Raw genomic sequence first — 14,494 nt, forward strand, 5'->3', positions numbered from 1 at the left:
AGGGCTGGGCAATAAGCATCCCTCCATATGAACTACACATCCAGGCATGCCTTGCCTTAGTTTTGCTATTTGTCCATGCCGAAACTGATGCAAGGCATGCTGGGATGTGTAGTTCATCAACATCTGGAGGGCCGCTTATTGCCCACCCCTGTCGGAGACCGTGGATGCTGTATATTTACGGTAATATTTTCTGCAAGGTAAATTGCAGGGCCGTTTTACATTACAGTATGTGAAAAATCATACTTTTAAATCTTTCACAAATATTGCATACATTTTGTCATCAATAAATTATAATTATTAAAGGTGTGGTCTTCCTGTACATTACATTCTATTACCTATACTGCCTTTTTGTCATGTAGGAAAGAAACATTTACGGCCCTCCGTTTTCCATTTTAATAAAACAGCATTGCTAAGAGACGTGTGATATATTACAGGTGCCTGCAGTGGAGAAGAGTTTAAACAATTATTGCTAATGTTTGAAAGTGATAAATAGGGGCTATGAACTGTAATATATTTATTGTACAGTAGTATCTTTCATTGTCAGATTTACACATTAGCCTCTGCAGACAAGAGCATTATCCTTTTTTCCATAAAGGACCTGGTGAGTTTAATTCTAGAGTGAAGGGGTGTATATATATATATATATTGTACAGGCTATTACTCTGTGGCTGTCTCTTATCATACTCTGATTTATTGCCTAAAGTTGATATAAGACATTAAGAGGTGTTCTATGACCATTTTGTGCAGATAAACTACTAGTAGCAACATTTCAAAAGTGAATTGTCGTTTTTAAGTACTATAAATATTAAAGAAAGGTTTTAATGTAGCCAGTGGTGTAGAGAAGAGGCAGGGGAATTGGTACTATTTACCCTGTTGAGGGGTCCTGCTGCCCCTTACCCTCACACCATCTATCTGTTAGTCCGTGACCCGTCGTTCAGAAAGAAGACTGACTGCTGCAGCAGCCTCTCTCCCCAGCAGAGCAGATACTGTGTGTGCTAACAGGAGAGAATGTCAGCTGCAGCAGCCAGTCCTCTCTCCCTGTGTGACCTGCGAGAGGTGGGGGGGGGGGGGGGGATGTCGAACCCCTGCCACGGGCACACCCCTCACCTGTGCAGAGCATATGCCAACTTTCATTCACATGAGGGGGTAGTGACCACACCCTCCCATATTGTCCACACTTCCTTTCGTTACTGGGGCCCGACAGAGCTGTCGCACCACTAAATGTAGCATATATAATTGTACACAAGCACAAACATAATTAAGTTCCAGGTATTGTGGCAGAGCCAACATTCCCCACATGAACGTAATGTGGAGGATCCAGACCAGGTTTTGGTAGCAGTAGCAGAATTCCAGGTGTAATCAGCAGCACCTGGGATGTCCTGATATAAGGGTTTCCAGGGCAGAGTCACCTTGCTCTCGATGGTGGAATACTGTATCTACCCGAGTGATAGGCCGGGGGTTTTATAGCATAGAGACCATTAGAGCTTTTCAAGTGCCTGCTATGCTTAGTGAGCTTGTATGCTACTGCCTGTAATACCGACTACATATGAATTCAACCTGCTATGCTGTAACCTGCTGTTTAGAATAACCAATAAGTCGTGTTCTGAGACCCTCTGTTTGTGATCCTTGTCACAGTATGTAATGAGTATGCAATCAGCTTCACTATGATGGTTTTTACATCCAAATTGGAGGAAGGGTTTAGGAATTGTTTAATTTGTATACCCTTCTTTTTCAAGGGAGCAAACAAGAAGTGTCCATCAAGCCAATCCAGAAATGCACATGCGCAAACCCCAACCATCTGGGCATTGTAGGTTTTACAATGAAATCAGGTGTCTTCCTTCTTGCTATGAGTTAGTGCTAATTTTGCACCTAAATACAGTGTTGAGCCAACTCTAGCCAGTGACCTGTTCCTCTGCAGATACAAACATAATACTTAGGGTGTCTCACTGTCCATAGTGACCCGCTGTATTAACAAACATAAAATGCCATCATCTCCTACTGCTCATATGAGTCTCTGTAGGAACCGCAGGTGACAACCTCAATCTCTCCTACCATAGATGCTAGAAAGATGAGGTTACAAGAGCGGAGTCCGCATTGCTAGATGCATAAAAGGTAATGTCTGATGATCACACTGATTCCGAGGCAACAAACCCCGGCACAGCAGAAAAATAATGTAGTCCAGGCGTTCTGCAAGTTCTTCCTTCGCCCAGGTTACTAATATTTAAGGTGCACCCATTTTAGAAAAAAAGATTTCTTATGTCCTGGCTAACCAATGATTAAATATTTCAGGAATTCAGGATGATATCGTCATGCGGTCATCTGCAGTCATATGCTGCAATACATTGTACAATTATCTGGGCTATCTGGTCCATCGGACAGATGATTGCTCAATGTAAGCCCAGCAATAATAATATTTCAAATGAGAATCTTTGATACAGGAGTGGTCACTATTTCAGTAGAGCCAGTTACATGGCAATCATGAGCCAGAGTTTTACCTTAAGAATTATAATGATCTTTGTGAACTCCGGCAGTGGTATTTTTGTTTAGAATACTTATTCGTTAATGTTTGGAAAATGCCATATGTATCTATTTTATTACTTTCAGATTTGTTCATGTGACATAATATCTTAATATATAAATTGCTTGAAATTGCTTGAAATTATTTTGGAAGACAGAATCCATGTAGTTTTGCACATGAAAGCAGTACTTGTAGACTTCTATTAAATGGATAGGATCCTTCCCCATGGACATATTAACAGAACAGCAATTCATCATACAAAATATGGAAACAATCTCCCGTCTATGTATGTATTTTATTAGTAAAAAAAATAATTTACATCCAGTTAAAATGTTGTTCCTAATTTACAACAAGTTACACAACGAAAGCTCTGTACGCATATAAAAAAAAATAATTCATTTTATAGCTGTCAATTATTAAAGCAGCAGTTTCTTTTGGTCAAAGCATGTTCCACGTCCAGTTCAACAGCGGCTGTTGTCATATGCAATCTCACTGCTCCACGAGGTAGTCTTCTAGAGGGTGCAGCTTGTAGTGCGTCACAGAATCTAGAAAACACAAAATACAACCCTTTAATTAAAAATATCACTCAAGAAAATGATTGAGAACAATTGTCACTTAAGCGTCTCGGCATGCATATTATACGCATAGCTCAGTCTAAAATAAAACGTGTTTTTTTTTTTTTTTAAATGCCCCTTTTTGTTCAGATCAACTTGGCTTACCTCTAGCATACTTGGTAGATGAGTTAATGGTTCCACTGTAAAACAACTAAAGTTTCTCAGATGTACTAAGCTTGAAAAGTGATAAAATGAAGAGTGATAAATGACCAACCAAATCAGTTCATCTCATTTTTCAAACCCAGCCTGTAACATGGCAGTTAGGAGCTGAATGGCTGGTATTTTATCACTCTCCACTTTATCACTTTTTGGTGCTTAGTACAACTCGCCCTGTGATTATTACACTCCGTCCTCCAAACTAAAAGGACTTTCCTCTGAGAGTCTCCTTTACCATATTTGAGGCAGCATTACAGGTGCCAGTGACCTTTTAGATTGCACCATACCACTATACCGCTACATGGATAGAGCCAGTGAGTATAGTACACTGCCAACACTGTATGTACAAGTAGTGTGCTCCCACTGGACGCCTGCGTTCCTCTATACGTTCCTGAATGGATCTGGTAAATGCATTATATACGGCACTGTGTACTTGTTATATATAGATTGTAAGCTTGCGAGCAGGGCCCTCATACCTTTGACTGTCTGTAAATACCCAGTTTGTTGTATCACTATGTCCTATTGTAAAGAACAACGGAGTATGCTATATAATCAACTGTTAATAAATAATGTTCACTCTACTGTCAATTTAGGGCATCTGCATTTGCTGGGTGTGGCACCATGGCATTCCCCCCTTGCTATCACTCTAGGGTATTGTACAGCACTAACAAAGATGGTGGGTTGCCCCTAAACTATTCCAACACTGAACAGATGCCGTGCCCATGTGCGTATAATCTATTACAGAAGCTACTGCATTGTGTAAATTGTGTGATGTCAACAACAAAATGAAAAAAGTTATAACTACCCACTGCCATAGTAGTCTAATCAATGAATACGGTAATCCAATAAATCTAATGCAATAACCCGTTAATGCCACAAGCTTTCCTTCTTATTTAGGTACTGGAGTCATAGAAGAAAGGGGAGAGGTTGATTAATAACTATGGCACTGGAGTATTAAGTAGTGTCAACTCAGAAGTGGATGTGCAAGGTTCATTTAATAGTTGGCACCAGGATAATATTAGCTATCTTTATTCAAGGTGCAAATTTAGGTACCAGTTACATTTCATCATGTATGATTCTGCATAATATTTTAGAGTGCCCCCATTACTGGTGGGTAACATTTTCTTGTTTTGGTTATCAGTGGCAGAGCTTGATGACACAACTAAAGCAGATGTTGTAAATGCTTTGTTTCTATAAAGGTGGCCATACACACGCAGATTTATCTGCAGATCTGTCTGGTTGGAACAAAAACATGGTTATAGATGAGAGCAAATGACAGTTGACCATTTGCTTGGAAATGCTGGAAAACTGACAAACTGTCACTCATCCATAACCATGTTTTTGTTCCAACCAGCCAGATCTGAAGATAAATATTACTAGTGTATGGGCACCTTTAGGGTTAAGGTGGCCAAAAGGAAAAAAAAAATATTTGCATCAAATTCTATGTTTCTATGATTGTGTTGTCATGTCTGTTCCAACCTCAGCAGCAGCAGTGCATTTAAATATTTTCATTCATTTTGACCCCTGCAGTGCTATGGAAGAGTCGGACACATCCTTATCAGTCTAAACTCTGAGTGCCAACAGTACTGTGAGAGATGTGCAAAATATCCGCTAAAAATACCAGCATCGCTCACAGCGACTGTTCATTTTTGGGGTGCAAAATTTAACTAAACTTCAATTAATTGACTTGGCTGTATTTGTATTTATTTGTACTAAAAGAACATTCGCTGTGAGTCGCTGTGAGAGACCCTGGCATTTACAGCAGATATTTTGAGGATCTCTCAATGTTAGCACTCAAAGAGTTAATACACATTGCAGGACAAGAACAACCCAGAATTTGTTTGTTATTATATCTAATGATCATGATTTCCAAAAATCTAGACAAAGAAAAGTTTCTGTGTTAGGGGATTGCAAAGTCAAAGACAAAAAAAATAATTAAGCAGCGCATATCCTAGCAATGCCAGTTTGTTCTTACATTATTCAAAAATGTCAACTGTTAGATAACATAATAGTACTTAATGCATGCCATGTAATAAAACAGAATTGTCATAAAAGGTAAATATATAGATTTTCCTGGATGCAGTACAAGGCTGCATTACATTAGCTTTATGATCTTTGCAAATAAAGAGCACCCAGGGAACAAACCGTTATATACTCCAACATTCCTCAAGATCATATAATTTGATCAACTGTGCCCCTTTCTTTTATACCTTTTTCTCTCTGATCTTTATACTATAAAAATCTTTTTTAAACTCATTGATGTGTTTGGCTCAAGTTTTATTACATTTAATGTTATGAATTTGTGCACAATACAGGACGATTTTTAAAAAACTGGAATAATGATTTATTTGTAAAGCTCAATATAACTAGGAGAGAGCAAATAATTGCTATAGAACATATACCGATGAAGGAGAAACCAGTTAGTGGTAACTGGCCCAAAAAATCCCATTGAATAATGGGTGTTGCATTTCACTGGCTATCAACACTTTGCGCATGTACTGGACCCATTCTGTGCACAAGGGGAGGTAGAATAGCCGGTGGCCGTCAGGAACCCGTCTGTCGGAGTTTTAACAGTCGGGATCCCGATGTTGGGTAAATGAGTGTCGGGATCCCGCCCGGCACCCATGACAACTGAAGCACTATGGCATCAGACTGTCAACGCCTGGGGGAGGGGATGGCAACCGGCTTCCTTTTCTCCAAATGGAGGCGTACCACCACCATTTAGGGAGATGGCAGTGGCCAGGAAGCTCTGTGGTTTACCAGAAATGCCATGGCCTCTACAACTGGTGGCTTGCACATCCACATGGGTGCCATAAGCTGCCTTATCCTGAGTGTGTGATCTGCTGCTGTGTCTGAAGGTCCATACACACTGGGCGATTTTTCCCAGCGTGTATGGACATCGATAACCGCTGCCATTGCTGGGGGAAAGCCGCTCAGTGCATACACAAAGCGCTATCAGTGGGGGGTGGACGACTTTTCATAGAGCAGCGCTATGCAAAGCCGTCCACAAAGCTGCTCATCTTCTGGTAATACAAGCAGATAAGCGGCTTTCCCAGCGATTATGCGGGAGTGCGCATCACCACTCATCGTCGGGCCGGACACACTCGGCGGCTTTTAGCTGAAAGCCACTCAAACTTGATGTTTTGAGCGGCTTTCAGCTCAAAATCGCCCAGTGTGTGTATTGGCTTTTAGGATGCAGGATGGATCACTACTGCCGCCGGAGGCATCTGCTTGCAACGGTCACCTCCTGCTGCATAACCATACAGAGCTAGCACTGCTGCTTTGAAGAACAATAACGGCACTACCTCATCTTTGCGGCCACAGCTTACGCTATGGAATTTACGTACTGTATGGCGAGCCGTGAGGGTGGGTCCACACCACCAGCCTGGTTCTGAGTGAAGCGGAGCGAGCCACCAAGCTCAAAGAGTGGCGAGTGAAGTGAGCCCGCAAGGGGATAATGTTGCTCCTCCTTACGTAGTGGTTAAGCAGCGGCTAACTTAACTGGCATAGCAGTGGCTGCAAAGATGAGGAAGTGCCACAGCAACTACTTACACATCTGAATCAGGCCCATTGGATAAGACCCCAGGGGGCCCTATGCAAAATAGTTGTTTAGAGCCACCTTCTACAATCTGGTTACAATACCAAAATGTATGCATTACACTGATCTCTATACATAGGCAGGGCCGTATTCACAATCTGGCACTTCTGGTATATGCCAAAAGGTTCAATTGTCTTCTGGCAGAATTGCCTGGCTGAATAGCTCCGCCTCAGCAAACATTCTGCTCACCTGGAAAGTTTAGAGATGGTGGTGTCTGCAAAGCTTCTCTCCTGTCACTTGCAGCATGCCCTGTGTGGCCACATCCATATATGTAACTGATGTGTACTGTATGTCACTGAGCACAACAATCCTTATTTTCTTCCCCGATTAGATGACTCTCCTTATAGAATTGTGGGTCTCTAGATTAAATAGTGTACTGTATATGTAAATATAACTGTAATTATCAGATCTCAGAGTATCATTCCTACTCTTGTCAGATAACGAAGTGCCAAGCTTGTTAATGGCCTCTCTAAGCACATTTAATACCCCTGCTTCTCTCCAGTATTTTTACTTAGCAGATGACCTTAAAATGCCGTTCATTCTTTCAAGTCATCACTCCACTAGCGCTTGCAAAGCTGTGATGGCTTAAGTTCAGTCTAACAATATTCTTTTTGTGCCAGATTCTCATTGTTATAATTTACAACCTTTTATTTTAAGGAAAGTTTGGGAATCATTTTTCATTCGCCTAATTAGATTTATATGTCCATGTGTTCTACATGTATTCACCTCCATACAGAGCACAAGTCACATTACTAGTCCCTCAAAAAAAGAATTAAGAGTTAAGTGTGACCTTGTTAAGGTGGCCATACATCAGAAAGATATTGTACCCAATCATACAATCTCAATGATTGTAAGATGGATTGTATGCAGATTGTGTGCACATCTTGTGTACACAATCATACAATCCATCATAAGATGGATTGTATGACTGATTGTATGATGGATTGTATGCAGATTGTGTGCACATCTTGTGTGCACAATCATGCAGCAGATGGATTGTATGACTGATTGTATGATGAATTGTGAGTAGATTGTGTGTCCAAAAACCACCAAGGACTGCCGGGGATTTCAAGGGAAATTGTACACAATCGTGAGTGCAATCGATCTTAAGATCGATCTTTCTGATGTATGGCCAGCTTTAGTCTATTTGGAAAAGTAAACACACCTACAGCACCATTCCAGCAGTTAAATACAATGTATGCTGGTCTGGTGGTAACTATTGAAAAGAAAGACACAGGGACCAAGGGATGCTGATGTCGTTGTGGGAGGGGCAACAGCATGCAGCCATTTGGTCATTAAGACTTGTTGCAATGGTCAATAAATTGTGGTGTGTTGACTGGTGTTTTTTTCATTACTTTCTATATTTAGTTAGATATATCATTACAATATTTTTTTCTGAATTTTTTTTTTAGCGCCAGGAGTGGTGGTGTTGGTGCACCACAGTATATAAAAGTTGCTGGGATGGGACTAGCTCCAGGACAACAGTACCAGAAAGCCGAAAATGATGTGGATACCGACACAGGACTGCCAACTGCCGGCATCCGGATCATAAGTATACAGAGCGGGTTAGTGTTAGTGTTGGAGCTGGTGGGTGCAAGGGTTAAGGTGAGGCACTAGCAAGGAGGGTTAGGGTTGGGGGGGGGGTGTTAGAGTAGGATGCGGGGAGAAAGGATTAGAGGAGGGCTGGGGGAAGGTAAGTATACGATACGGACTCCTGTTAGCATTCTCTTATTCGGGACGCCAGCATCGGTATTCTGGTCGCCGGCATCCTATCCGCCATCCGTATGAATTCCCCTCAAATTGTTCAGGTCATATACACTGTACATCTATAGACTACCACGAGTGTCACCTATTCTCACAATCTATCTCTCTCTCTCAAACATTCCCTTTTTATTGTTATATCCTCATCTGGTATGTTTGTGTCTAATGGTTCTATGTTCTAAGCCTTGCAGAAAGATAAAGTGGACAGATAAAGTACCAGCCAATCCGCTCCTAACTGCCATATTACAGGCTTTATGGAAAATGACATTAAGGGGCTATTTGGATGGTACAGTACTTTATCTTCATCCACTTTCTCTCACTCACCAAGGCTTAGTATATAGACCACTAACACTGTAGTAATTTTTATTATATATAACAAGTTATTTGTTTGTCATCAAGTTCTCTGTAGTAACTGCCACTTGCTGTTTGTCTGTTGTTATTTCATTGTATATAACTAGTAAACCTGTGCTGCCTCCTTCTATAACTAGTGACCCCGTGTGTTTCCCATATATAACTAGTGACCCCGTGTGTTTCTTATATATAACTAATGACCCTGTGTGTTACCCAACATATAGCTATTGACTCCTTGTGTTTCCCACATATAGCTATTGACCCCGTGTGTTTCCCACATATAACTAGTGACCCTGTGTGTTCCTCGTATACACCTAGTGATCCTGTGTGTTTCCCATATATAACTAGTGACTTTGGTCCAGATGTATCAAGCTTCAAAAAGTGATAACGTGAAGAGTGATAAACAACCAGACAATCAGCTCCTACCTGTCATTTTTCAAACCCAGCCTGTAACATGGCAGGTAGGAGCTGATTGGCTGGTTGTTTATCACTTTTTGAAGCTTGATACATCAGGCCCTTTGTGTGTTCACCACATATTGCTAGTGACCCTGTGTGTTCACCACATATAACTAGTGACCCCGTGTGTTTCCCACATATAACTAGTGACCCGTGTGTTTCCCACATGTAGCTAGTGACCCTGTGTGTTCCCCATATATAATTAGTGCCCCCCGTGTGTTTCCCACATGTAGCTAGTGACCCTGTGTGTTTCCCACATATAACTAGTGACCCTGTGTGTTCCCCCACATATAGTTAGTGACCCTGTGTGTTCCCCATATATAACTAGTGACCCTGTGTGTTTCCCACATATAACTAGTGACCCTGTGTGTTCCCCCACATATAGCTAGTGACCCTGTGTAATACAGGGAGTGAGATGGGTAACGTGGCGCTATCTGAAGGGATCTGCCTGATGGATCTCTCGAGGTGTATCCCAATTTCACCTCAAAGTAAAGACAATTATAAAAAAAGGGGTGTGGAGATCCACTCGTGGGCGCTCCCTATGGTTCGGAAAGTGGGAGAGGGGTGAAATGGAAAAAATAAAGGGGAAGTAAGATACTTCCCTTTGTCTTCCTCTCCTGAGTAGGCTAATTTCTCCTGTAGATGTTTCTAGGGTTAGGATATTCCAGATTCCAAATGTGTCTCGGTGATCATATGGAAAGGGTGAAAAAAATCAGAGAAATCCACAATGAGAAGTATCCCTGGTGTAAAGGGTAGGTTTGTAATAATGTCACTTCGAGCTACGGTGGCGTACCGAACTCACTTGTGACAACAGGGATACAGGTGTGTCAAGGTATCTTTGGATCGATAAATGGGATTGCGTACCCGTACTCACGTGGTAGAATGAGGATCAAAGCGCATCAAGGTTTCTTTAAATGTCCGTTTTTAATGGAAAAAGTTAAAACATCAATACAAATAAAAGAAGGTATAAAGTGGAAGGTGAGGTGCCTTACCAAGTAATAGTTGGGTGAAGTCAAACCGGATAACATACGCCCAAGTTCTCACAGGTTAGCTTAACTCACCTTCACAGCTTTTCTGCCTTCTGGGGGTACACTAGATCTGGGCCAACATGTTTCGAGATAATGCTATCTCTTCTTCAGGATCCAGACTAGTGTAATCCATGTGGCTCTATATAAGTGCTGTGGCACTTCCTGTTCCGGGTTACGTGACACCGGAAGTGAACAAACTGCATTTATCTGAATAGAGCATCAAGGTATCTAAAATGACAGTGCAAGGTCCCCCTTGCTAGTGTTCCGTTTTATATCTCAAAACGAGATGTATTTATGATGCACTGTGTGTCTAAAATACTGTCTGTATGCGGTAATAGGAAGCTAAAACATCGTGGCCGGAAGTTCCGCGACGGAGCGCGTCCTCTGTACACCCGGAAGTTCAGTGATTCCAGGTGACTTCAATGGGAGGCGGAAGTGCCGTGATCGGGTGTTCTGCGGCCAGAAGTCCGTCTCTCTAGGTTTCTCCCTCGTACACCCGGAAGTCCTGTTCTGGTCATTCCTTCACAGCTTCACTGGGTGGAGGAAATGATGTCATCAGGAGTAGAGTCGTGTGTCTAATTTCACATGATGCTGCGCTGTCCTGCGCTGTCCTGAAGTACAAATTTGATAATGAATGATATGAAGAAACAGGGAGAATGATGAAAAAGGTGGAGATATAGATGGATGGTGGTGAAGAAGGGTATATAGAAACTGAGTGAACAGGAATGAAAATCGTGATAGAAAATGGATAAAGTGGATGGGCATAAAATTGAATTAAATCAGCAGGGAAAATAAAAAAAAAAAAAAAAAAAAAAAAATTAATAAAATAAAAAATATATAAAAATAAATAAAGATAAAAATAAAGAAACAAATAAAAATAACAATAAATATAAATAAAAAAAAAAAAAAAAAAAAAAAAATGGCCCAATAGAACTAAATTGAATATTAAAAACAAACATGACATCAAAACTGATAAAGTAAAATAAGAAGAGAAATAAATAAAAAAAATGAAAAATCTATAAAAATAAAAAAATAAATAAAAAAAAAAATAAAAAAAAAAAAAAAAAAAATAAAAAAAAAAAAAAATATGAAATAGAATAAAAAATGGAAATGAACGATAAGGGAATGTGGAATGGAAAAATGACATGCCTAAGAGGGAGGATCTACAGAGGGTGATGGGGGAATAGATGAGAATGAAAAAGTGTGGGTAGAAGTGGGAGGCCCAACAAAGGATGTTAAGATGAAAGCGGAGGGAAAAATGGAAGTGAAGATGCTGTAAGTAATGGTGTGAAGGATGAGAAGGGAGAGATAAAGTGGTGATCAGAGGAACCATTTTAATTCGAAATCTTGGTTTAGGCCTGATGGTATGAGGGTTTTGAATTTGTATATGAGCTTCATTTCAGCTCTGGCTAGATTGACTTCTTGGTTCCTATTTTTCCAGCTGTTATTGATTTTTTGAATCCCGATAAATCTCTTTATATGGTTGACGGAGCAGTTGTGTGTAGTTTTGAAGTGGTTGGAAAGACTATGAGTGGATAAACCTTTTTTGATGTTTCTCAGGTGTTCTGCGATCCTTACTTTTAGGGGTCTGGTTGTCCTACCGATGTAAAATAGTCCACAGGTGCACTCGATTGTGTATATCACATTGGATGTTTCACAGGTGATAAATTCCTCTATTTTCTTTTTATTGTTATTGATGGTAATCTCAGTGTATTTGGATGTTTCTGTTTTTATATTCCTGCATCCAATGCACATTGCACACCGGTGGAATCCTTTAGTTTGTATTCTGGTTCTTTTTTCTTCTGGTAGGCAACTTTTGACTAGGTGGTCCTTTAAGTTTTTGGATTTTCTGTAGACGAATTTAGGTTTGGGAGGGAGGATATTTTTGAGGATGGGGTCTTGCTGTAAGATGTGCCAATTCTTTTTGAAGATGTTTTCTACTGTTTTGTGATTGTAATCATATCTAGAGAAGAAGGCGAATTTGAAGTGTTCATTGTTCTCTTTGTTCTTCAATTTATTCTGTAGGATGATGTTCCTGTCCTTTTTGTTAACTTCTTCTATTACTTCCTCCAGGTTGTTATCTTTGTATCCTTTCGCCTTAAACTCTTCCTTCATGGTTTTCGCTTGTGAGAGAAATGTTTCGGTGTTACTGCAATTACGTTTGAGACGTAAAAATTGGCTTTTGGGAACGCTCTTGAGCCAAGGTGCGTGATGTTGACTGTTAATGGGTATGTAAGTATTGGCATCTGTTGGTTTGTGGTATGTTTTGGTTTGTAAGGTATTATTATCGATGTAAATAGTGAGGTCCAAAAAATTTATGGTATCCTTACTGAGTTGGAATGAAAATATGATGTTTTTGTTATTTTGATTGAGGGATTCTGTGAAGTCCTTCAGTTCTTGTTCCTCTCCTTCCCATATTATTAGCACATCATCGATGTATCTTTGCCATTTTTGTAATTTGGTGCTCCAGATGTTGTTATTGTAAATGGTGGTTTCCTCCCAGTACGCCATAAACAGATTGGCGTAACTGGGAGCAAATTTTGTCCCCATTGCGGTTCCTCTAGTTTGTAAATAATAATTGCCCTCAAAATAGAAAAAATTATTGTAAAGAATGAATGAAATGGAATCAGAAATGAAAGCTTTAGTGGATGGTGAGTGATCGGTTTTTTCCAGGTAATATTTTATTGTTTGGAGGCCATCTTCATGTGCTATACATGTGTATAGGGCGGTCACGTCTCCGGTCCCTAGTATTTTTTGATCATTCCAGGTTTCGTTTTGGAGTTGTCTCAGTAGGTCTCCAGTATCTTTAAGATATGCATGGTTCTGTTTTACTATTGGTTGCAAAAATGAATCAATCAAAGCTGAAAGATTGGAGGTTAACGAGTTAGTACCCGCTATAATGGGTCTTCCTGGCGGGTTTTTCTTGTCCTTATGGACTTTGGGAAGAATGTATATAGTTGGAGTGGTATCTTCCTCGATGTTAATAAAGTCGTATTCTCTTTTGTTGATACCTCCACTATGCAGATGTTTATCAATAAGTTTTTTGAATTCCCCTTTTATTCTTGTGGTGGGGTCCTGATTAAGTTTTTTATAGGTGCTTTGATCGTTGAGATGTTTGTATACTTCTGTTGTGTATTGGTCTTTATTCATTATTGCGATTCCACCACCCTTATCACAAGGTTTGATTATTATTCCTTTCTCTTTTTCCAGAGTTTTTACCGCATCTCTTTCTTTTCTTGTCAAGTTGTGTTTGATTTTCTTCTGTTTATCGTTTATCTCTTCTATTTCTTTGATGATTATTTTGCTGAATGTTTCAATGAAATTCCCTTTGATAAAGGTGGGGTAAAACTTGGATTTCTTCTTCAAGGTGGTATGTGGAGCTTCTTCTTCAATTTGTTGATTAGTCATATTGTCTGGGGGTTCCACGGTGGAAAGAATTTTCTATCACGATTTTCATTCCTGTTCACTCAGTTTCTATATACCCTTCTTCACCACCATCCATCTATATCTCCACCTTTTTCATCATTCTCCCTGTTTCTTCATATCATTCATTATCAAATTTGTACTTCAGGACAGCGCAGGACAGCGCAGCATCATGTGAAATTAGACACACGACTCTACTCCTGATGACATCATTTCCTCCACCCAGTGAAGCTGTGAAGGAATGACCAGAACAGGACTTCCGGGTGTACGAGGGAGAAACCTAGAGAGACGGACTTCTGGCCGCAGAACACCCGATCACGGCACTTCCGCCTCCCATTGAAGTCACCTGGAATCACTGAACTTCCGGGTGTACAGAGGACGCGCTCCGTCGCGGAACTTCCGGCCACGATGTTTTAGCTTCCTATTACCGCATACAGACAGTATTTTAGACACACAGTGCATCATAAATACATCTCGTTTTGAGATATAAAACGGAACACTAGCAAGGGGGACCTTGCACTGTCATTTTAGATACCTTGATGCTCTATTCAGATAAATGCAGTTTGTTCACTTCCGGTGTCACGTAACC

General features: G+C 40.4%; 1 protein-coding gene across 2 annotated transcripts in view; it reads right to left on the reverse strand.

Moving 5' to 3' along the window:
* Nucleotides 1-2,803: 2,803 nt before the first annotated feature.
* MCPH1 (microcephalin 1) overlaps nucleotides 2,804-14,494 on the reverse strand; it is a 352,972-nt gene continuing 341,281 nt past the window's right edge. For both annotated transcript variants that reach the window (XM_083177354.1, XM_083177355.1), the window contains exon 14: nucleotides 2,804-3,063. In XM_083177354.1, coding sequence (XP_083033480.1) covers nucleotides 3,008-3,063 — 56 coding nt within the window. In that variant the 3' untranslated portion in view covers nucleotides 2,804-3,007. The remainder of the gene's footprint in view (nucleotides 3,064-14,494) is intronic.

This window comes from Crinia signifera, chromosome 3 (genome assembly GCF_055691185.1).
Source record: "Crinia signifera chromosome 3, ASM5569118v1, whole genome shotgun sequence".
In the NCBI taxonomy this organism is placed as follows: Eukaryota; Metazoa; Chordata; class Amphibia; order Anura; family Myobatrachidae; genus Crinia; species Crinia signifera.